The sequence below is a fragment of the Odocoileus virginianus genome, chromosome 17 (genome assembly GCF_023699985.2).
Source record: "Odocoileus virginianus isolate 20LAN1187 ecotype Illinois chromosome 17, Ovbor_1.2, whole genome shotgun sequence".
Lineage (NCBI taxonomy): Eukaryota > Metazoa > Chordata > Mammalia > Artiodactyla > Cervidae > Odocoileus > Odocoileus virginianus.
The window spans coordinates 44,859,158-44,883,018 of NC_069690.1; the positions used below are offsets into that span (position 1 = coordinate 44,859,158).

The 23,861-nt window shown below is 59.7% G+C and overlaps 1 protein-coding gene and 1 long non-coding RNA gene across 5 annotated transcripts in view; one reads left to right on the forward strand and one right to left on the reverse strand.

Annotated features, from left to right (window-relative positions):
* Positions 1-20,765, reverse strand: ADAM11 (ADAM metallopeptidase domain 11). 3 transcript variants are annotated; one of them, XM_020873475.2, is made up of 27 exons: positions 20,520-20,765; positions 19,863-20,038; positions 10,813-10,889; positions 10,560-10,626; positions 9,488-9,573; positions 9,325-9,400; positions 8,843-8,909; positions 8,708-8,775; positions 8,290-8,364; positions 8,132-8,203; positions 7,804-7,970; positions 7,190-7,274; positions 6,979-7,069; positions 6,811-6,862; positions 6,228-6,327; positions 6,066-6,137; positions 5,865-5,957; positions 5,410-5,490; positions 4,859-4,909; positions 4,692-4,755; positions 4,344-4,443; positions 4,022-4,141; positions 3,762-3,930; positions 3,558-3,672; positions 3,380-3,470; positions 2,702-2,719; positions 1-2,172 (listed from the first exon to the last, which is right to left on the reverse strand). In XM_020873475.2, exons 1-27 carry the CDS (start codon positions 20,575-20,577, stop codon positions 2,157-2,159), a joined length of 2,307 nt encoding a protein of 768 aa, XP_020729134.2. In that variant the 5' UTR covers positions 20,578-20,765; the 3' UTR covers positions 1-2,156. The 3 variants fall into 3 exon arrangements, with proteins under 3 accessions (XP_020729134.2, XP_020729133.2, XP_020729137.1); XM_020873474.2 differs by having other exon boundaries at positions 1-2,719; XM_020873478.2 differs by lacking the exons at positions 9,488-9,573; positions 10,560-10,626; positions 10,813-10,889; positions 19,863-20,038; positions 20,520-20,765 and having other exon boundaries at positions 1-2,719; positions 8,712-8,775.
* Positions 20,020-23,861, forward strand: part of LOC139039144 (uncharacterized) — a 12,772-nt gene continuing 8,930 nt past the window's right edge. Inside the window, exon 1 of one of the 2 annotated variants that reach the window (XR_011492371.1) lies at positions 20,020-20,102. This is a non-coding gene — a long non-coding RNA (uncharacterized lncRNA). Of the gene's footprint in view, positions 20,103-20,208; positions 20,347-23,861 lie in introns of those variants that run through there. The other variant, XR_011492370.1, reaches the window with a different exon arrangement.

Below are 23,861 nucleotides of genomic sequence, written 5' to 3' on the forward strand. Positions count from 1 at the left end.
TTGAGTTCCATGGAAGCCCTGGGACGTGATCTTTAATGGACGTTCCTGTCCCTGCCTCCCCACCCCGAGCCCCAGATGACATATTTACAGGATGCTGTTTGGAGCCAGTTCCAGGCCCACGTCAGTGTGCCTCCACCCCTCCCTGGGCACCGCCAGGGTGGGGGCTGCCAGGGTGGGGCAGGAGGATGCGGACAGCTGGGAGCCAGGTGGACTGGTCACAGGAAGTCTTGGGTTCTCCACACCCCACCCCCACCCCATGTGCACGCACACACAGACGTGCCCATGTGTGCAGAGGTATTCACGCTTGTGCAGAGATGTGGATCCAAATGCTTGTGCCAGATGCATCGCCACCTGTGTGCACGTGTGTATCACCTGTGTGCACGTGTGTACCACAAGAGGATGCCTTAAGGTACCGCCGCAATAGTGCAAAACCCAGCCCTTAGCCTCCCGCCCCCGTCTCAGCTTGTGTGGCTGGCTGGTGGGGCAGGACTGGCTAGAGTGGTACCCCACCCACCCCCTTGCTTGGGCAGTGCCAGCTGGAGCTCAGTATCGAGGACCCCACTGCAGCCACATCCAGCTACCTTAAAGCGTGTCAGTGGGCCTCCGTCCCCAGTTTGCCCTGAGGGGTGGTACAGATAAACAGGGAGCCATTTCTTCCATGAATCCTCCTCACAGATGCCCCAGAGGAACTAAGACAGGCAGCTCAAAGACCCTGGGGGTGTTCGGAAACCCCTGGGGAGGCTTGGGGGTATCCCTGGGCAGAGGAGCTCCATTCATTTGTGGCTTTCATCCAGAAGGTAGCTTGATCCCCAGCTTGCCCCTGCCAGCTGGTTTTTAGCAGTCAAGGAGCCAGAGCTCATGTCCCAACTGAGGGGCATGAGGAAAGGCCATGGGCAGGGACTGAGGAATTCTGCCCAGCCTTGGCCTCAGGTTCAGCTGCAGTGGGGATCAGATCGGAGGACTAACGGGGAAAATGACTGTAAACTTACTACCCGGCCCTGGAATGGTGTTAAGGAGCAGAATGGGCTTGACAGGGCCTTAAGGACGTTTCTGGAAGCTGAGGATCAAACGTGAGACTTGCCTTTTCCTACCTCCTCCTGCACATCACAGGCGGAACCCCTAACCCTCCACTGGGCCACCCCTGGCCTTCCCTCCTTGGGAGAGTGCTCCCCCGGCAGATGGCCTGCGACCTCCAGGCCATGCCAAGTGGCACCTAAACCCTGAGTCAGCCCCAGCATCACCCTTATTTAAAGGGGGAAGGTGCCATGTTATTTCAGGGACTATATATTCTAGGACCCTACCCTCCTCCCAAATACATGCGTCCTGGCAGGGAGAGCAGGACGATTGTTTTGAATTGAAGACAATCTGGGACGTGTGGTTGCCGTACCCATAACCTAGGCCTCAGGCACGGAACAGGCAGCTTTGGTTTGATTCAGCACTCGGACTTGTCTCCAAGCTCAGCAGGGCTGGGCGGAGGGGGCGCGCAGGGTTGCCAGGCCCCTGCCTGGCTTAGGGACTTCCACGTTCAGTGAGAAGGTGCCAGGTGTGACCACCCCCGCGGGGAGGGCCAAAGGGATGGCCAGGACTCACAGCTCCTTCAGTCCCTCCTGCAAATGTCGAAATATCCCCACAGCTGCCTGGCCCAAGCACCCCCAAAGTTACATTCATCAGTTGAGATTCAGTTTAAAAAAAAAAAAACGGAAAAAAATAAATAAATAAAAGGTTGATGTCAGCTCCCTCCCCTAGGTCCCAGGAAGGTTAGGCCCTCCCTGGTCCCAGTCACCTGGCTTGGAGGCGGGGCCATCCAGGGCCACGCCCATCGCTGGCTGCGTGCCCTCCCCCGCCCCGCCCAACTTGAGCTGTGGCAATCTGTGATGATGGAGGCTACATTCACAGGAGGAGAGTTGGTGTGCAAGGCCAAAGCCGCATGAGGTGGGGTGGGGGACCATGAGGGAAATGCCCTCCAGGCCTGGTCCACCCTGGTGGTGTGAGGACAGGGCCACGACCCGGCCCCAAGCCCCTGTGGGGCCAGGAGTTGCAGGGCTGGGCCCGGAAGACATTTGCATGCTGCCTCCCTCCGTGGCTGGGCGGGGGCAGCCTCCTGGTTCTGGGCGGAGATGGTGGGCGCCAGACTCGGAGGGAGGTGGGGGTGGCACTTAGGCCCCTCCGGACCTGGAACGGAGAGGGGGCATCAGGGGAGGGTATGAGGCAGGGCTCAGAGGGAGAGCACCCCCACCTCAGCCGGCCCCAGGAGGTCAGTGCTGGGCCCTGGAGGCAGCGAGTCACAGGCTGGCCAGGGAAGGGGGTCTGGCGGGAGGTCAGACAGTGGCGACATGAAAGACAAAACGGATGGGACGCAGAGGTAGGCTCCCTTCCCTGGGGAGGAGTGGTGGGGGCGCGCGCACAGCTCCAGGGTCCACGGGGCCAGAGGTGGGCTGACCATTGGAAGGGCAGGAGTTAAAGGACCAAGGCCTGAGGCGGTGAGTGGGCTGGAGAAGGGGGCAGGGGCACGTTGAGGACACTCTTCCTGGAGCGGGGTTCTCCCACCCCGGGAGTGACAGCCGTGACCGCAAGGGTGGGGGAACCGGCCTCAGCTCCCCATCGACAGAATGCGAGGTGACCAATGAGATGGAGGAGACAAGGACAGCGGGAGGGAGGACGTGGCCGGCGTCACACTGCCCCCTGCTGGGTCGGGTCGTACCTTCCTCGGCGGATGTTTCTTCAGGAGCCATGGCGAGGGGAGGCAGAGAAAGGAAAAGAAGCCTTCTGTGATCCTCCCCTTCTTTCAGGGAGGGGCCTCTGGCTCCCAGGAGACACCTTGCCCCAGAGATGCTAGACATTCCTTTGTCCCTAGTCGCTAATGACAAGCCCAGGGATGTTTGTCTCATGTTCAGAGAAAATAAAAAAAGAACTGGTCCAGGAAAGCCTACCAAAGTTGAGTCCTGCATTTGAGTCACCGCCTGACCCTGGGCCTCAGGTCCCTTGTCTGTACAGTGAGGGGTTACACCAGCTTGAGGGCCTCCAATGTGGGTGCCCACCGAATAGCCACAGCTGGGGAGGGCCTGGGGACTCAGGCCGCCCCTGCTCAGCTCCACTCTGTGGCCAAGCTGGGAGACACTGAAGAATAGGGGGACCCAATCTTCTCATTTTTCAAAAGAAGCTGGAAATCTGGATTCTTAACATAAAATCCCTGGGTTTTAAAAGCCTGAGTAACTGATTTTTTTAAATGTAAAAACAAGACCCTGTGGGCTGGCTTGGTTTGCGATGTGTGAGCTCTGGTTTACCTAACCTCTCAGGGAGGTCCCCTCAGCTCCAAAAGCCTGGGGCTCTGATAACCCTGGGGGACGCAGGGGGTGTAGGGCGCGTGTTCGTGTCTTACTTAAATCCCCAGCCCGTGCCGCCCAGGACGATGGCTGCAACCAGAACAGCCCCGGCGATGGAGCCAATGATGATGTTGGTGCCGCTGGGACCTGGGGAGGAGAGCAGGGTGGGGTTGGCAGGGGCAGGCATGGAGAACAGGAAAGACAGAGCCCCATCCTGGCCAGTTCCAGCCTCACCTTTATATCTCTCTGTCTCCCCTGTGGGCGGAGACGTGGGCAGGGGGTTGTGGATACTGCAGTCTTTGCCTGTCCAATCTGGCTGACAGATGCACTTCCCTTCGTTGCTGCAGACCTAGAGGTGGGGTGCGGCCGGTACAGGTAAGCAGGGCCCAGTCCCCTCTTATAAGCCCCTCCCACGATCCCTGGCCTCCAGGCACCCACCCCGTGGTGGGAGCAGATCCGGCGCTCGCCACTGCCCGGGCAGGTGCTGAAGTTGAAGGCAGAGGCTGGCAGGCAGCGATGGTCCAGGCACAACATGTTGGGCCCACAGGCTGTGCCGTCCTCCACGTAGCTCAGGTCTGAGCCATCAGCCAGCTGCACATGACCGCCCCTGGGGAGATGGCACAGCCAACCTCTGTGCTTGCCCTCCACCCCCCACACAGTTGCAACCTCCTCTTCCCCAACCATGGTCCCAGCCACACCTGCAGTCCAGCTCCTTGCCCTGGTGGTAGAAAGTGACGCTGCTGATGTCTCCCCCTAGATCCCCCAGCCGAGGAGCTCCAGAGATGTTGACACATAGGAGGAAGCCACACAGCACATCCCTGTTCATGTGGAGACAGTGGGCCCCAAGTCTGACCTCAGACCCAACTACAGACCTCATGTCTGCCCTCTCCCCATCCCCCGATTTTTCAGAGTCTCCCATTAAGACTCAACAGCCTGTCCCATCTCTGAAAAAACCCTGCCCTGCCCCAGAGCCCCAGCCCCCAAATTGGGATGGCCCAACCAGAAGCTTTGACAACTCACTGTTTATTGCACTGGACCCAGCCTGACCCCTTGCGTCCACAGTTGCCACGTTCTGTCCCCTCCACATTCAGCTTCTCATAGCAGAAGCGATCAGCAGCCGCTGTAGGGAGAAGAGGCCAGCGTCACCCTAGCCACTCCAGAACCTACCTGGGACTTCAGGCCTGCATCTCCAACAATGGCCTGACTCCCAAGTCCAGCTGAGTCGCTGAGATCCTGGGGAGCTGCATATCTGCGGGAGGGGTTTTCAACCAGAGCCTGCCCCCCCTCCAGCCTCTCAATTCCAGTCTTCCAGATACCTTCTCCCATCTCCAACAAAAGACTCACCATGGGGAAAAAAAAAAGACTCACCATGGCCCCAAAGGGCCTGGCACTGCCGGTCCCGGGTTTTGCAGCGACCTCCATAGCAGCGGCCCTGAGGGACAATCAGGAGACAGGGGACAGGGACACTGAGGACAAGACAGGACACTGGACTGAGCCAGAGACCCAGACGAGGCGGAACCTCCATCCTTTCATACCTGTTCATGATCACAGTAGTAACCATCCAGCTTGTGCAGGTTAGGTGGACACTGTGGAGAGAGGCACTGGATTGAACGGAGCTGCCCCAGGACTGGGGGCCAAGTTCGGCTCCAGGGAAGAATAAAGGCCTGCCAGGTGGGGGCTCTGGCCCCAGGGCCCCTCCATGTCAAAGACAAGAGCACAGAACTCAGATCACATGGCTTAGCAGGTCCCCAAGCCTCTCCAGTCTCCCATCAGTTTTCTGCACCTACTTCACAGGACTGGGAGTACTCGATGACTGGCATGTAATAAGGATTTAGACATTAAATAATATTATTACCCACTGTTATCCCTAGTACACACCAGGCACCTAGCCAGACTATAAATACTGGTCGAATGATTGGAAGAGCAAAGCCAGGAGGCATGAAAAACTCATATCTCAGATAAGAAACAGCCTGATCAGCGGTGGCAACGCCAGCAGCCGAGAGGACGGGCGCGGAGAACAGTCACCCAGGAGAGGGTTAGTGGCTGCCTAGTTCGGGGGTCCGCAGGGCAGCCGGGACGGGCGGACCTGGCTCGAATCCCCGGTGCAGGTCTCCGCGATGTCGCACTCGTTCACAGCTTCTCGACAGGACACACCCCGCGGCTCGTACTAGAGAAGGCATGCATTGCGGGGTTCAAGCAAGAACCACGCATTCCCGCGTCTTCCCGCCTCCTCGGCCCCACCCTCTCCTCGGCTCCGCCCCGGACCTCTCCAGCCCACTCGCACCTTCCCCTCTTTCGCTCACGGTTCCGCCCACACCACCACTAATCAGCAGGTGCTCCGCCCCAGTCCCCGTAGCCCCGCCTTCAATAGAACGTAGGGTGCCGCACACTCCGCCCCTCTCCTTTCCCATTGGCGCTTTCTTCGCGTTAAGCCCCGCCGCCCCTACGGCCCCACCTCCCTAAGTCCCGCCCCCTACATGTACTCTGTCCAGTACCTCCCGGTCCCGCCGCCTTTTCGCCCCTGCGGCGGGTACCGCTCACCTTGCAGCGGCGACAGCAGAGACCGTCGCTACACATGGCGTCGTGAGTCAGAGTGCATTTCTTGCAACAGTTCCCTCCCGCGCGGCTGCACTCCTGAGGGACACAGAGAGAAGGCGGGCCCTGACCCTCCCCACCCAGACCTCCCTCGCACCCACCCCCGCGTCCCCCACCTCCCATCTGGCTCCCGCACCCGTCTCGCACCTGCACCGAGCCGCAGTCGCACTCCTCCCCCGCCTCCACGAAGCCGTTCCCGCACTCAGGCGGGTCCAGGAGCTGGGGGGAAGGGGTGTCGTGTCGCGAGTCTGGCCGGGACCCTGCCCGAGCCCCGCTCCCACGTTCCTCGCCCTGCGGCTGGTATTATACCTTGAGGGGCTTGTTGAAGAGGCAGCTCCCGCCGCCCTCCTGAAGAAACTGGTTGTACTCGTCGATGCTGCAGCGTGAGAACTTGCGGGGCAGGTAGAACCTGGGCAGGGGTGAGGGGACCGTGCTGCTGAGTGCCCGCTGGCGCACCCTCTCGCCCCTTCTCAAGACTGGGATGGGGTGCACCGGAGGACTCGGTCACTGTCTCGAGGAGGCTGAAGATCTATGTGCATGGACACTGCACGAAAATCCTCCCGCCTGCCCATCAAAGGGCAGTGGGCGAGGGACGCCGCTCCAGTTGACTCGCCGAAACCTCAGGACTCCAAGAGTCGGAGGGAGGTTTGTGAGCCGAGGAGGGGAGAGGCCTCCAAACGAGGCTTTGGCGGCGCCCAGTGGCGACTCTGCGCATTGCGGTCTGGACAATTCTGGCGTCCGGTTAGAGAATGTGTGTCTCCCTATACAGTGTCCACAGACAACTGCGTTTCTTGGAATTCTGAGTGGTCCCGAGAGCGGGGTCTCTTGAGGCAGCCAGGTCCAGAATGTCACCCAATGCTCACCCTGCGGCTCCCTTTGCCCAAGAACTCACCCAGTGTCCTCCATGATGCAACCCAGCCAGTTGTCCGGACATTTGCAGTCCCCTGCAAGTTGAGCCAGGTGAATGTAAGGGAGGGTGAAAGACGGTCCCCCTTGTGTGGACACCCTCTTCACTTCTAGAATGTGGGTCTAGGCTGGGGGTGGGGGTCTTCACTGATACCTGCCGAGCTCCGGTGTTTATTCCACATCATGCCCAGGTTCTGCCCCAGCGTCTGAGCCAAGGTCACCGCCATGGCCCCCATGTTGTCATACTTGGAGTGAAGAAGATGGAGCACAAAGATGTCTACATCCCTCCAAAAGGCACAATGCTCATGCCTTTTGCAGCCCCCTCCCTCCAGTCCCAACCCCAGCCACACCCTCCCCCAGCTTACCTCGTTCACGCCCCCTCCCCTGGACAGTGAGCAGATGCCCCCCACATAGGCAGCCCCGCTGCTGGTGCTCTGGAAAGTTCTGCCCCTGGAAGAGAGAGGGTTTCCAGGCTAGCCTGTTCTCCCTGATGGCTAGCCTGGGCCGTGAGGGAAGGTAGGCGAACCTCCATACCAGAGCCTCCCCATGGGGAGGTGATGAGCAGTGCCCTTTATGTCAGCCTGTGTAACTCAAGCAAGCCCCTTTCCCCTTTTGGGTTCATTTGCACATAAGCCAAATGAAGGATTTCTAATAGGTCATCTCTAATTGCAAGGACCTTTTATCAGATTTTTCTCCTGTACCAGGGCATTGGGTCCTTGAGAAAGGGATGCTGGGACCATTTGAAAGAGGGAGCTGGGTGAAGGGGAGATGATGGGCAGAGGAAGGTCACCAGGGTAGGGAAAAGGGGCCTCAGCCTAAGAGGCAGGGGAAGATGACCAGCCACTGTTGCAAGGGCAGGTACAAGGGGATCCCAGTCCCCTCGTCCTGCAAGAGCACTTGGCCCAGAGCCATGTTCAGTAACTCTGTGATCTGCAATGACCAACAGAAGCTGGCAGGGTCCATGGAGTGAGGGACTCACGAGAAGAGGTGGGTGGCATCACTGGGCTCCAGCAGGCCCTCCCGCCGGTAGACCATGAGCCTGGCCAGGGTCTCCAGGAGGTCATCCTGCACCTGGATCTTGTCCCCATCTGCCCACGTTTCCATGGCAACCAGCACGATGCGGGTATTGAGCTGCTCCTTGTACATCTGTGCCAGGAAGAGAGAAGATGAGGAGGGGGCTGGAGGTCAATCTGTCCCTCCAGGAAGTGGGGATCAGAGGATGACTATGCCGTTGAGCACCCACCCCAAGGATGTGTGCATTAGTGTGGGGCGTGGGAGGAAAGGGAAGGGGAGGGAGGGCTGCTCACCACATCTGCCAGGTTCACCACGGACTTGGCAAAGTTGCTGGTGAGGACCACCGATTGCCGCATCTGCTCAAACTGGGAGAGAAGAGAGTGGGCAGAGGGCCAGGCTGCTTCCAGTCCCTCCTCCCAAAGTCACCGCCCCACCCTGCCTGGGAACGTACCAGCTGGTGGTCATTGATCACGATCAGCTCCACGTACTTGGTCTCACTGTGCACTGTGGGGTGGCCCCGGCGGACCTAGGGGGTGGGTGGGCACTTGGAATCAGTTCCCTCCATGTCTGGTCAAGCCATAGACAGACTCGAGAGGGGCTGGGCTCCAACTAGGAACAGTACCAGCTCCCCACTGGTGGCGGTCCCTTTCAGCCTTGGTACGAGGCAGGCAGCCTCAGTTTGCCCAGGCCGGGGACGTGTGTAGACACTAGGCTTAGGGAGTGGGGTGGGGGGCTTCCTCCCAGGGGTGTTCCCTGACCTCCAGCCACACCAGTCAGAGCCCTCCTTTGCCCCGGCTACAGAAGGGGATGTCCTGTCTGGACCACTGCCCGGGGTCTCTGCAGTAGGAGGTCTGTAAGGGCCCCCGTACCTGCCTTTTCCTTCTCAGCCTCGGCCTGTCCGGAGAAGCAGGATGGTCCAGCGCAGCAAACAGGCAGCCTGCGGGAGGGTGCCGGTGAGGGGGGCACAGCCGGTCCCCTCCCTAGCCCCGTTTTCCCTCCCTTACCTGGTTCCCTGCATCCGAGGGGGGCTGGGAGGAGAGGGGTCCGGTAAATGAGGTGGGGAAGGGGTCCCTGCAATGAGGGGAGATGAGTTCTTGGGGGGACCGGCCAGGTCTGCTCTGAGCCCCAGTGTGGGGAGACATCTCCAGCCCTTCCCCCCAGCCCACCCCAGGGTGACCCAGCACTGGCCGGAGCTCCCATGTCGGATCTGGTCTCCCAGATGCTCAGATTCCGGGGTCAAGACCTGGGGGTGCCCTGAGAGACAGGGGCAAAGGACACTGGAGCCTGGTGGGAGGTTACTTGGAGGACAGTGGGGACATTGGAGCTGGGGGTCATAGGAGGAGGGAACCAGAGCCGGGGTCGCTGCAGAGGGCAGTGAGGCTGAGGTTACCCAGGCAGAGGCGGGTGGGAGGGGGGTGATGAGGCAGCCGCAGCCACTGAGATGAGGAGCAGGGAGGGCCTTCGGGGGGGATGGGGAGGGGCTCACCTGGGCGTTTTCCCGAGGCCTGGCCATCTCTCGGGGCTCCACGATGTAGGTGAAGTTCCCGTCAGAGAAGACCCCACTGCAGTGAGAGAAATGCAGCTCCCCACCATCCCCACCATTCCCAGGCCTGGAGGCTCCTCCCCCCACCCAACCCCCCCACACTCACTGCAGCCCTTGGCAGGTGGAGAGGGCAGCAAAGGAGTGGGGGTTCCCTCGGAGCTTTCCCTGGTAGTAGCAGTGGTCTCCAGCACCCTAGAGGAGCAGAGCGCGTGATAGGCGTGCCCCCTTCCCAGCATGAAGGCAGGAGGACGCGTGAGGGCTACTGAAGCTGCCCCGTGTGGTGTGCAGGTGGCTGGAAATCTGGGGACCTGGAAATCCCGGGATATCTGGAAATCTGGGGACCTGGAGCCTGGCTCTGTTCTGGCTGTGCTCCTAATTGGCTGTTTCACCCTGGGCAAGTTCCTAGCCCTCTCTGGGCCTCCCTTACCTCATCTACAACATGAGGACCCCCACATCAGTGCCTCTTAACCACGAACTGGGGCTGGTACAGGGGTCACAGACTTCTTTGAGAAGATTAACTGACATTCACATAGCACCTACTGTGTGCCAGGCAGTGAGTGTTCTAAGCACTTACCATGGATCAGCTTGCTTAATCAGATGAAAGCTATGGGCTCACCCCCGACACACACACACCATTTCACACATAATGTGTTCACAGATGCCACAGCCTCCGTGGACCACCCCTGGTCACGTGGTCTGCGGCTGAGGAACAGCAGCGCGCGTCCTCCCAGCCCGGCTCGTGGGTCAGAGGGGATTGACACCCCCTCGCCTCTGCTTCCTGCAGAATTACTTGTGCTCCAGTTACTGAACAAGCTGGAGGGGGAGGGCCGAGGCTATTTATAGACACTCATTCATCTTTGCTCACACCCCTGGGACTTCGGGCCTGGGACCCTGGGGTCCCAGGGAGCCAGTAATTCCTGGGGCCTTGGTGCTGAGCAAGATTCTGGCCATTGAGCACTGGGGGGTCCTGAAATGTCTCCAGGCTGGCAGACAGGCCGGCTGGGGGTCTGTCCCCTGGAGTTGGGCAGCTCAGAGCTCCACACCATTTGACAAGCCGCCCTGACTCTGATCCTGGAGGGGCCAGGCCCATCCCCAATGCAGAGTATACCCCTGAGCCCACCTCCACCGACCACCTTCCCCGTCATTCCACCTCCCTGGCCCCTTCCAAAGGCACTCACGGTGCTGTGCTGGGTCGGCCCCTCCCGGCTGAAGTGGCGCTCCACGTATTGTGAAGAGAGAAGATGACTGGAACAGAGTGGGCAGGAGGAAGAAGGGGGTCAAGGTGGGGCTGGGTCCTGCTTGGGACCCAATCCCGCTCAGATCCGGGCCCCCTGCCCCAGCCCAGCCCCCAGCCCCCACAGCCAGACAAGCCCAGGCCATGCCTTGCCCGCCCACGGGGTGCTCAGCCCCTGGACACCAGGCCACACTCACTGGTTCAACTCCAGATCCAGAGTGAAGTTGGAGTTGAAGGCTGGGATGACGAAGCTCACCTGGGCCAGATGGACAGGCTGGGAGAAAGGAGGGAAGGCAGAAGGGGAGTTGACCTGGGGAGGCCTGGAAGTGGGAACTGGGGGGCCAGGGAAGCCTGGGTACCGGGAGCAGCCCTGGGGAGGGGATGGCCCAGCCCCAGCAGCTGTGGGGACCATTGATTAGGAGAGAAGATGTTTTCCTCCAAGACCCTGCTCCTTTCCTGAGGTGGAGGGGCAGGCGTGGGCATCCCTGGGCACTGGCCTCCCTGCTCTCTGGGTGCCAGCCCACCCTCTCTGGCGTAGGTGCCTCCCTGGGGCCAGTCTATAGGAGCAGCAAGGAACCTGCCTGCTGCCTCACAGCAGACCGTCCCTGCTGTTGGCAGGGCCACCCCGACTCCCAGGTGGACTGAAGGGAGGCCCCTAGAAGTATCACGGGGAAGAGGCAAACAGGAGATGGGGTGCAGCGTGACCCCGGGGCCCAATGAAGCAGGCCCTCCACTTCCTGTCCCCCTCCCTACATTGGTCCCAGCCTCAACTTATGGAAGAGGCCTTGTACGCTGCAGACAGGGTTAGAATTGATTGAAGGGCCCCTGGAAGCTGGGGTGATGGGCGAATACCAGCCCGTCAGGAGGAAAGAACTTGGCTCCTCTACCCTCAAGTCCATTGCCCTCTGCCTCGCCCAAAGCAGCTCATCTTTAATATTTCAATCCCATGGTTAATTTTTAAACACGGAAGTTTTCCCGATAAATTTTTCAGAGGGACCTTTGCAGTGGGGCTGGGAGGCTCCAGGTTGTCATGGCAACGTACCAGGCCTGAGCAAGATGGCTGCCCTCCCAGGCCTGGGCGCCCAGCTACTGTGGGGGGTGGGGACTCCAGACCTGAAGCTAGTGAGCCTGGAAGGAAAGTGACCCTGAGATAAGGGGCAGGAGAGTCTGGGCTGAGTGGGAGTCGGCCTTCTCAGCTCCCACGCCCACCGCAAGCCTTAAGTCTTACAAAAGATCTGGAAGCAGAAGGGCCTACGCGGGGCCGGAGCCTTCTCACCCCCGGCCATTCAAGAAGGCTAAAATCCAGATTCCCAGATGAGGGGCCCACCACCAACCTGTACAGATGTGAGGAAGTTTGTTGGCTGTCTTTTTTGGAGGGGAGTAGGTTACAAGAAGGAGGGGAGCCCCAGTGTTACAAAATCCCGTAGTCTGGAGCGAGGCGGCTTCCTGGTCAACTGCCTAGACTACTACTCTTCATGAGCCCTTGGTATGTGTCAGGCACTGTTCTGAATACTTTACGTGCATGCGTGCTCAGTCGTTAAGTCACGTCCAACTCTTTGCAGCCCCATAGACCGTAGCCCGCCAGTCTCCACTGTTTATGGAATTTTCCAGGCAAGAATACTGGAGTGGGTTGCCATTTCCTCCTTCAAGGGATCTCCCCAACCCAGGGATTGAACCCACGACTCCTGAATCTCCTGGATTGGCAGGCGGATTCTTTACCCCTTCACCACCTGGGAAGCTCAAACTACTTTAAATATCATCATATTTGATCTTCTCAACAAACAACCCAATGGAACAGATACTACTATGTTATCCTCATCTGACATATGGGGAAACTGAGGCACAGAGAGGCTAACTAACTTGCCCATGGTCAAAAGAATAAGAAGTGGTAAAGCTGGGACACAAGCCTCAGGAATCAGCTTCTGGGGCCTTTTTACCTGGAAGGTGAGGTAAGGTGGAAATGGCCCAGTGTCCATGAGAGGTCCTGGGAATCAGGGTGAGAGTGTAGAAGGGCCAGAGCCCGGGTCTGCAGCCCTCTGAGCCCCAAGGACACGGACTCACCCCATCCCACATTGACTGAAGCTCCAAGCTCCACCCTGAGCCCCTAGAGCATCGATTAGACTTAAAATAGAAAGTCGAGGACAAGGAGGAGCTTCCTCCTCCCCACCTTGGCCTGGAATCCTCTCTGCTTTCCCCTGCCCCTGGGCCCTGACCAGCTCTGTCCCCAATACCCTACCTCGTTGGTCTGGCCCATCCCTGCCCTCCCTCTCCTCTTGTGAGACTTAGACTATCTCTGCCTTCCCCACCTTTCCCTGTCTGGGCCACCTCTTTTCTCTCCTGCCCTTGGGTCTGTTTCTACTTGTTCGTTCTGTCCCCAGGGACAAGCCTCTGTCCCTGCCCCTATGCTGGCCACCCAGGTGAGCAACCTGTCCAGGCCCCTTGCCTTGATTCCACTCTCGGAAGCTGGTGGCCTCAGGGATAATCCAGCAATCTCTCTGAGTTCAGATTTTTTCCCCCCTGAAAACGGTTACGAGGAGCCTAGATGCAAGCCTGTGAGGTTGGCTTGTGTGGCAGAGGCTGTCTGGGCTTGGAGGATTCTGGAAGGGGTGACCCTGGTGCTTGCAGAATCTCCCCCACTTAGGAAGTCGGTGAGCTAACCCACCAGGCTCCCCGCTCTCTGTGTGGACCAAGCTGACCAGCCCCTCTGGAGAAAGTCAGATCAGTGGGGGAGCAGACCCCAGGTCCCCTGTCCCCAGCCCTTCTGCAGCCTGCCGAGGCCGTGGCTCCCTCCCGACCTGGCAGGGCCTAACTGGGGACTGGGCGCCTCCCCAGCAGCTTGTGTCTTGTGTTCCAGCAGGACACAGGGCTCAGGCCAGGAGGGGTCCTGGGGCAGTGCGGGGGCTGCTGTGGGGGCTGGGAGGCTGGCCCAGGAGAAAGGGGAGGGAAAGTGCATAGCTGTGTAGGTCTCCCTGACCTGGCCCGATGTGGGGTACACGATGGGGACACCCCTCGCCTGCAGGAAGGGAAAGATCAGGCAAACCCACCTCAGTCCCCAGGACCTCTGTACCCCAGGTGGCTGGAAGGAGGCTTCTGCTGGCATCAGAATCCTAACCCTCCCACCCCACCCCCAGTTAAGCTTTCAGCTCATATTCTATTAACCCAACTGTTCCTGGCGTGGCTGGCCTCCTGCCCCGGCCCGCCCCGGCCCTGACCTCTCCTGTGATCCCTCGGTCCCTCCCTTGGGAGCCCCTCGTGTCCCTGACTGCCATCCTCCCCTGCACCCAGCTGCTGGTGATAGCCGACCGGGCCTCCACCCCATGCCCTGAGCTTGCCTCTTGCTCCCCGGCCACCGGCTCCCACGTGCTCAGGCTCATTTGATCTCAACCCGCCCAGGCCGTCTGGTGCTCATTTTATAAGTGCCAGGGAGGGACACTTGGAGGTGACTGGCCCAGGGCCACGCTGGGGAGGCGCTGGGTCAAGGCTCACCCTCAGGCTGGCGTTCCTGTCTCTCACGGCTGCTGTGACCACCTGGCTGTGGTCACCTTGCCCACCCCGAGGTTTCCCTGCCGCCAGCTGGTCCACTCTCCAGGCATCTGCTTGCCCACCACCAGATAGGATGCAGAGGTCAGGAGGTGGAGACCCTGCTGAAGTTCTAGAATGACAGTACTAGTGCCAGGGCTCCTCTCTACGCCTATGGGGAGGTGCAGAGTCTTGGGGAGGAGTCCTGGGGACTCTTGGAGAGGAGGAGGTTAAAGACCTTTCTGGTTCCCAAATGCCCCAAAATTCGAACATCGAGGCGCTACTCCTCACAGAGCAACCTGAACCCCTCCCTCCGAACGTCCATCTCTTCCAGGACCTCCTCTTCCTCACCCTCGTCTGTGACCATAAGCCTCCACCCACCCACCCAACAGGGCTCTGAAATGAAGTGAAAGTGGCTCAGTTGTGTCTGACTGTTTGTGATCCCATGGACCGTACAGTTTCTCCAGGCCAGAATACTGGAGTGGGTAGCCTTTCCCTTCTCCAGGGGATTTTCCCAACCCAGGGATTGAGCCCAGGTCTCCCACATTGCAGGTGAATTCTTTACCAGCTAAGCCACAAGGGAAGCCCAAGAATACTGAAGTGGGTAGCCTATCCCTTCCCCAGCAGATCTTCCTGACAGGGCTCTGGCTCCCCTCTATTCCTGGGCCCTCAGGCACACTGATTTCTTTGGTCACTGATTCAGCTCTTCACAGGGGTGGTGCATAGGCCCCTGGGGCTCCAGCTGCACCCACCCTTGTTCCTGCCTAGGAGCCCCTACACTTATGTTGTAGGAAAGGCATCAGAAAGAATGAGTGAGCTGCTTACCCTCTCTGAGCCTCAGTCTCTCCACTGGTAAAATGATGTTGTCATGAGGACTAAAGGAAAGCCCTCTTTAACGTGTTATTCTCACAAAGGTTGTGCTTAGTTGCTCAGTCATGTCCGACTCTTTGCGACTCCATGGACTGCAGCCCTCCAGGCTCCTCTGTCCATGGGATTCTCCAGGTAAGAATACTGCAGTAGGTAGCTGTTCCCTTCTCCAGATGATCTTTCCAATCCAGGGATCGAACCCAGGTCTCCTGCATTGCAGGTGGATTCTTTACCGTCTGAGCCACCTCACAAGGGTTAGTAATAATAAATGAAAAAAGCAGTGTAAATGTTCCAGCGGAACTGAGCTTTGAGGAAGTGGATAAACCATGTGGGCTGGTGGTGGTAGATGGGGAGGAGCCAGAGAGGCAGGAGCCCCAACCTGGGAGAAATCCCCTCGCCCCCCGTTCCCTGCCCTGGTCCCTCAAGATGTAATGAGGCTCCACTTTTCAGCAGGACCATGGGAGTCCCAGGGAGTGAGCCCAGTTGGACCAATATCCGATAATGGAATCTGAGCTGAATGCTTGAAGACAGAGTCACTTCCTTACAGGGTCATTAGTCTCTCTGGGGACAGAGTCTGGGCAGCTGGGTCCCTCTAGGCAATCAGGAGGGGTGCTTAGGTGAGGCCAAGTCCACAGGCTAGTCTAGCTGGGGAGGACTCAAGATGCCTGCCATATTGCCCCCCCCTCCCCCCACTGCAAACCTGCCCGGAGTCTGACAGGTAACCCTAAACGCCCTAGCTCCTGTTTCTGACACCCAGTGCTCCTGCCACACCTGGCCCTGGAGGGAGGGCAGGCCTGACAGATGTTGAACATCTGCTCTTGCCAGATCCCAGGCAGGACACCTGACACCCATCATCTCCCCTAATCCTCCCAGCAGTCTGGCAAAGCAGGGACCACTGTTACCCCCATCTCATGGATGGGGAAGGTAGGGTTCAGAAGGCTTGTCCAGGTCACTCAGTCAGAAGCAGGGAAGCCAGGACCCACTGAAGCTGTCCTGCCTCAAGCCACAGGCACAGCCTTTGAAAGGGCAACTGACCTTCCTCAATGAATTCTCTCTCTGCCCAACCTCAAGGCAGGGCTGGTTCATGGCCCTCCCTGGAGCAAGCTGGACTCAGTGCAGATCCTAGCCCTGGCTTCCAGCCACCAGCCTCCTCCAGGAACCCCCTCCTGCCTCTGACCCCAGGGCAGAGCTGTGACCTTGGCCGCAGAAACCACAGCACAGCCTTGGCCCAGGGCAGGTACTAGGGCTCCAGGCACAGATCCTGTGGCTCCCTGCCCGTGACTGCCATCTTGCAAGGGCAGGGGAACTAAGCCTTGCCTATTTGCCCCCCAACCCTCTGCAGCAAGACAGCATGAACATCGCGGCACACACCCTTGGTCAAGGGCTTCCAGGTGGCAACTGCTGGTCAGGACAGCCCTCACAGGAGCGCAACCCAGTGACTGAGGTCCCCTCCCCAGCTGACTCATGGCCCTGGGACCCTTCAGCCCTCTGTTCACTAACTCATATCCTGCCCTCTGTTTTGTTCTGAAGGAGGCTGGGTTTTTCCAGGGGAAGGCACAGCCCACATAGCAGCTTGATCCCTTCAGAACACATAGAGCCTCCAATTCATTCAGCCCACTGACCCAGGTACCCTTGTGCAGTGAACAACCAGCTCGACTGTATACTGTGGCCCAGCTCACTCTTCCACCTCACTCCCAGCTGCAGCCTCCCACTGATCACAAGTTTCTGCGCTTCCAGAAGTTCCCCCACCTCTCGGCCCGAGGCCCAGCCTGCTTGCAAACTGGACCGAAGTGAGGTGTTGAAGAGAGCTCTGGCAAAGAGGGCAGAGTCCCTGGCTCCCTCTTTGCTGCACCCCTGAGGAGAGGCCAGCATGCGCTGGCTAAGAGGGGTGCCCTGAGAATTAGTCTGGACCATGCTACTTAAGTGCTGGGGGACCTGGAGTACTTCACCTCTCTGTGCCTGTTTCCTCATCTGTGAAATGGGAATAATAATATCCTCACCTCCTGAAACTGGGTTGAGGATGTAATAAATGAGTAAGACACAAAGGCAGAACAGTGTCTGTCCCATCAAGGGCCCAGTAAATTTAAGCTTTAATTTCTCTAGCTTCTAATTCCTTCCTGGCCAGCTTTCCTCTCCCTGGTCAGCTTCCCTCTCCCTGGTCCCTGCTCACAAAAGTCAGGCATCTTTCCCCATCACCACCTGCTGGCAGTGGGTGGGTCTGAGATGAATGTTCTCATCATCTTGATTTGAGGGATCCAGAAGCTAGGGCTCAGAAAGATGCCATGGCCAGCCCAAGGCTGGAGCAGGTGAGCACCTGGATCCCCCTATCCCACCTTGCCAGCCAGCATGTGTCCCCAAACTCACCATGTGACCCATAGCAGATGGAGATCTTGCTGCTGCCCCAACAACTTGTTTGGCTTGAGGTCCCAAACGGGTGCAAGAACTTTGGACCACACAGTGGCGGGGGTTGGGGGGCACTTCCTTTGGGACACTGGGCTCAGGACTGCACAGGCTTCACCAGGAGCCCCTGAGGTTCTGAGGCCAAAAGTGCCCCAGGGAGAAATGCCCAGCAGGAGCGGGAGGGGCTCCGTCTGGTGAGGAGGGAATATTCCCGACATCTCATCTTGTCTCCCTTGGTCCTCCACCTTGTGCTGGGTGGGGTTGGAAAGTGCCGCCTGTGCTTAAATCCAGAGAGTGCAGAACAGCACCATGGGAAGAGCCCTAGTCTTGGAGGAAATCACTCCACTGATAAAGGTCTCATTGACTGGGACTTCCCTGGTGGTCCAGTGGCCAAGACTCTGTGCTCCTAAAGCAGGGGGTCCTGGCTTCGATACCTGGTCAGGGAACTGGATCCCACATGCCGGCACTTATTGTTCTCATGCTGCAACTAAGACCTGGTGTAGCCAGATCAATATATCTATATATCTATATCTATATATAAATATATAGATATATATATTTAAAGATCTCATTGACTTTGGGCAAGTTACTTAACATCTCTGAGCCACAGTTTGCAGATCTGCAAAATGGGCAGACACAAGTTACCCGCCTTGCAGAGCTGTGAGAAGTCCACCTCAGGGGAAACAAGAGCACGCAACGCAGGGCAAGGAGTCGGTCTCCTGGGGAGGCGGAGGTGAGGTCCAAGGGGACGGAGGTCCCCCCTGGAGGTGACTGTGACCACTGCCCTGCAGATCCACAGAACCCTCCACTCCTGCCCTCCAGACACCCTGTTTAGCTTATTCAGACTTGGTCACACACACATGCCAGCCATTCGCCCAGCAGAGCGACACCCAAAGAGATTCCCCCATCCTCTGTGTATCCCATCCAGTCTAGTTGCACCCATCTTGATCTCTCCGTCACAGGCACCACCATACCTCAGAATCCTGCCCATGACTCTCTTCTTCAGGAAGGATTAAGCTGAAGGAGCACCCACTTTTCATTCCTCCCTGGCCCCCCAGCTTTCTCTCATCCTGTCCTCTGATCCCACTGTGGCGACACCCCATCCTACAATCTGGACATCCCCTAGGATACCAATCAGGAGACCCAGAAGCCTGCAACGGAAGTCAGCTCCCAGTCATGGTTCACAGGCAGGGGGGCACCAAGGGAGAAAGTTGGCCTGAGGACCAAACCCAGTCAGGATGACCCCATCCTTGGCCCTGGGACCATCCCTACTGCCCATCTGCCACCTTCCAGGGAGCCTGAGCAGCTTCCATCCCCTTACCCTCCCTCCTAGCCCACCTTCCTCTCCCCCTCCCCTCTCCCCCTCTCCCAGGCCTCCCTGCTCAGGACCATTAAACACCCCCTCCCCTGCTCTCTCAGGCACTGCCCTGAGTGATGGTCCATCTATTATGCATGCTGCCTTCCTGCTCCATTCCATTTCCCGAGTAGCTCCCCTTGCACCCCCACGGCCCCCTCCACCCCACTAAGGGCTTTTAACCAAGTACATTAGGCAGGGCCAGATGCCAGTCTGACAGATGTCCATAACGCTAGCCTCCGTTTCCCTCCTTCCTCTCTCTGCCCAGCTCGATTCACCTCCCACCACTCCCAGCTGCCAAAACTTCCCAGACCTTGGTGGTACCCTTCCTCTGAGTCTCTCTACTCCTCCTGTTTCTGCCAGGCCTCGCCATCCCGCCCTCGCCTCCCCCGGTGGCCTGGCCAACTTTCAGCTTCGAGCTCCTGGAGAGCCGAGGCGTGCTGAATGAATATTCCATCTGGGTGATTATTATTCACATGATATTAATTAATTATTAATTGCAATTAATCTCCTTCATTTCTAACCTTCCTCAGGGAGGCAGGAGGGGCCTGGCAGCTGAAAGGGACAAGCAGTGAGTGGAGTTGGCATCTGTGAGCGAGCCTGGGGCCTGGAACCTTTTCCCAAGGCCCCACCCACAGTGAGAATGGGGAGGAGAACAGCAGTTCTATCAGTGCACAGGGGGAAACTGAGGCAGAAGCAAGCATTAAGTTGGTCCCTCCAAAAGCCCATTGAGAGTGGCTGTGGCGGAAACCCGGGAGCCCTAACCCCTGACTTGGTTCTTAGCTGCTTCTTCCTGCCTCTCACTGCCCTCTCCGAGCCCCATGTGGTGTAGGACCACTTCTTTGGACAGGAGAGGGGGCTGGTGGAAGGCTGACCAAGGCTGGACTGAGCCCTGGGCCTTCTGGGTCCTCCAAAGGCAGGGAATCCCCACCCTGAAGGGAGGGGGCCTGGAGAGGGGCAGGCAGGTGCTCCCACTAGCGGGTTCCAGCACCCTCTGGGTAGCCCATTGCACAGAAGGTGAGGCGCCCAAGCCCAGGCTGCCCCGTGGTGGCCCCTGGGCTCTAAGGCCTGCCCTAGCCCCCTGCCCTCACCGCCTGCCCCACTCACCGGGCCGCCCGGAGGCTCCTGGCGGACCCTGGTATCCAACTGCTGCTTTCGGACCTCTCCCCCGGAGCTCTCCCCCACCAGACGGCTGGGCTCTGTGACCTCCGGGGCTTCCGGGCCCCCCAAGTGTGGAGAGACCCTCCAGCGCAGCGCTCCAGCAGGACCCCAAGTCCCCACACCTGGGGAGAGAAGGCCATGGCTGCAGACGGATGCCCACCGGCGGGGCAAGAGACCAGGGCAGGGGTGGGTACGGCACGCCCCTCCCCCACTCTGCTGTGGCCCTTGGAGCCCGTGGGGGGGGGGGGGGCGGTTCTGGGTGGGAGGACCTGCTGCCCTGCAGAAGGGGAGAGGGGCCGGGAGCTGCTGCACTCCAGCCCGGCCGTCACGACTGCCCCCCCCACCCCATCTCCCCGCAAAGCCGCAGAGACCTCCAGACTCCACGGCCGGCGACAGGGGGCTGGCCGCGGTGGGGGCCAGATGGGGACAGGTGGGTGCCTGCACCCTCCCTCCTCCCCCGCCCCCCGTCCCCCGCCCCCCGCGCTCTGGACCGGCTGTCACCCCGAGCACTGCAGAAAAGGTGGCTGCAGCAGAAACTGCCGCAAAACCCGGGGCGGGGGCAGGGAGGGGGCGCCGGGGCCGGGCCGGGCGGGGGTCACTCACCCGGCGAGGGGAGCAGCAGCAGCAGCGCCGCGAACGCCCAGCGCCGCAGCCGCCTCATGGCTCGCTCATAATCCTTGGGGTCCGGGGGCTGCGGCGGCGCGCGACGCTGGCGGGCGGGAGGAGCGGAGGGCGGGGAGGCGCGGGCTGCGGGCGGCGCGGGCGGGCGGGCGGGGGGCGCGGGCCGGGGGGAGGCGGCGGGGAGGGTGCCCGGCTCAGCGCGCTCCGGCCGCGGCCATCCCGGCGGGGTGGCGGGCCGGGTTAAGAGCCGAGCGGCGAGCACGTGAGCCGAGGGCCCGCCCCCGCCCCCCGCGGGCCCCCCCCAGCCCGGCAGGGCCGGGGCCGCCGCGGCGCGAGGACAAAAGAGGCGCCGCCCGCTCGGGACCGGCCTTCCCGCCCCTCCTCGGGCGCCTCGGCAGGTGCAGGGCGGGGCGCGCCGATGTCCACCTCGTGGTCCCCTCCTCATCGCCCTTGCTTGGGGAGCTGCGAGGACCCGTCTGTTCCTAGGGGTCGGGAGGCAGGGTACAGAGGGACCCCCGGCCTCTGAGCCGGAGATGGCCCCTCTGGGGCAGATCCATGGCTGCCCCCCCCCCCCCCTTGGTGCTCCCCGCTCTGGATTCGAACCCAAGAGGGGGCTTCCTTGGAACCAGCCCCAAGCACCCCGCTCCACCGAAGGCTGGGGAGCCGGGGACAGGAGTGAGGGGCAGGGACTCTTGTGGCCCACAGCCGTCTCAGGCCTTTGGAATCTCCCGTGGCCGAGCAGGGCACTGTGGGTCTTCTCAAACCAGACCCCTTTCTATCCAGCGGTTTCCTTCTCTAGGTGGATGATACCCCTGGGGCTTCTGGCTTTGCTGCCGTCCTCCGAGGAGGTTGGCTTCCCCTCTCTGGGCTGAGTGCCTCACACACACCAGATATTTTCCCCTTCCCCAAAATACATAAACTAGCCAGGTAATTTACATGAGGGTAGCATGTCCCATTTCTGTCCCTCACTTTTGGCAGTCCACATCTTTGAGCAGCAGAAGATACCTCTGGAGCCCGCAGCCTCCCCTCTCTGCCAGACTAGGTTGCCCTGGCTACAGACCATCTGGCCTCCCTGCCTACCTCCCCAGCTGGGCCCCAAGCTCAGCTCCCAGACTCCCAAGCAAGATGGGTTCCCACGGGGTTCGGGATGTCTGACCCCTGCTACGGGGTCCTGGGAGCCAAAGATGGGGTAAGGTGAGGTAAGACATGAGCTCCACTAGTGAGGCCTCACCTTGACTTTGTGCCCCAGGCCAGAGCATCCTTGCACCCACAATGGGCGACCACAGGTCACTGAGGAAGGAACAGGAGTGGACACAGGGACCCCTTGAGGACCCAGGGCCTCTGTCAGGGAGGGTGCTGCCTTTAGCTTGTGACAGCACCCCCCCCCCCACCCCCAGTTCTATTTTAGGCCCAGGAGAAGTGAGAAGGCGATTTCCCAGGAGGCTCTGACATCAATGCTGGGAACAGGGCGACTCCCCTTCCCCCCATCTAACCACCTGCCATTCCAGACCCAGATGCTCAGCAAGCCTGAGTTGATTGTTCCTTCATCCTGGAGACATCTTGGAAACCTCCTCCAGGATGTAGGGGCTCTGGGGAATTAGGACCTACTGTGATATTCCCTGGAAACCTACAATTATCCAGGATGGGGAGACCATGCTTCTCACTTTACAGGTGGGGAAACTAAGGCTCCAAGAGGCTACGAGAGTTTCCCAAACAGCTGGGCGGTGAGAGGCACATCCCATTCTCCAAGGTCCCTGTATCCTCACCTCTGCCTTCTGTCTGGGACTTAGAAGGGACTGGCCCATCTACTCCATTTAGCCTTCCCTCCACCCCCACTCACCAGGGTGAGCCTGTCGTACCCTACCCTAGCCATGCTATGGGGCCTGCTAGGAGAGGTGGGGTTTGTCATTTCACACTGGAGGGCCTTGGGCCTGTGGGAGTCTGGATCCCCTCCCCAGTCTGTGGCCCTGACCTCCCAGGCTGAGGCACATTCTTAACTGTGTAGCCGTGGTTCCTGGGACTGTTTATTGCGGGGACCTTGCTGACCCCGAGTGACACATTTCTGGCAGCTTTCTGGACCGGCTCCACTGGTGCTCAAGTGTACGGCCCGTTGGCCTCCAATAGCCCCTTATCTCCCTGGGTTCCCAGCTCTGAACAAGCCCAGCTGGACATCTTGACCTTCCCTTGACCATATCCCACTCCCTGCCCCTAGGCCCCTCCCTGAATCTTGTCCTTGGGGTTGGTTCTGCTGCCAGCTGCACACCTCGCCAAGCAGAAGGCTTGTTTCAAATCCCTCACCCAACCTCCCTGCTGAGGTCGGGGGCTGTAGGCGGCCTTTCCTCAGACTGGGAGAGAAGAGGTGGGGTGGGGATTGTTGCCAAGGACGGGCTCTCTCCTTAGCCTGGGGGCCCTGAGGGCAGGGAAGGCCCGTGTGCCTCCCCCTCAAAGAGAGGCTAGTTTTCCTGGGGGAGTGCCCCCCAACCTCACAGCTGTGGCGGCTCCTTTGGACTCTGCCCGTGGCTTGTCTCCCCCGCTGTGAAGAAACCGGAGGTTGGTGGCCACTGTCGTCTTGACACCACCCTTGGGCCACCCTCTGGGGGAGCTGTTAGGCTCTGGTCCCCCCCTGAAGCCCTCCCTTAGGAGCCCCCGACCGTCAGGAGACTGGGGCCTCCTTCCCCTGTGCAGTTCTTCCTGCCTTTCAGTCAATTTTTCCTTCAGATTTTTCTGCAAAGGGGCCGAGCTGGGCTGAGGCGGGGCAAAGACCTAGTCCCACCCAGCAGCAGCTGCAGGTAAGGGAGGGGAGTCTGCTGCCCTGGCCCTGGGGTGGCTCAGTGGGCAGGGATCCTGCTGACAGAGACCCCCCAGACCCCCGCCTAGTCTGGGAGGCCTGCAGCAGAGGCCGTGCCCGGCAAGGAGGCAGGGTGTGAGGTGGGAAAGGACTCCAGGAAACCCACTGGGGTCCCAATCCTGGTTCACAGCTGTGTGACCTTGAGCAAGTCCCCCAATCTCTCTGAGCCTCCGTGTCTTCACCTGGGAAATGGGGCTTCAAAAGTGCCCCCCAACAGTGCTGCAGAGGGATAAATGTGTGGACGAGCCTCTGGAGCTCAGAACAGCGCCTGGTGATAGAAGGGTTCACTCACCCTGAACTCGCGCTGTTCATGTCACCCTTACAGGCCAAGGAAGAAGCTAGCTCCTGGCCGTGTCCAAGACCCAAGGGACTCCTTTATGGCTTGGGGGCCTCAGTGTCCCCTCTGCCCAGCACGTGGGGAGACTGATGACATGATCCTGAGGGGTTGGGGAGTAGGGAAATGCCCGCAGCACTAG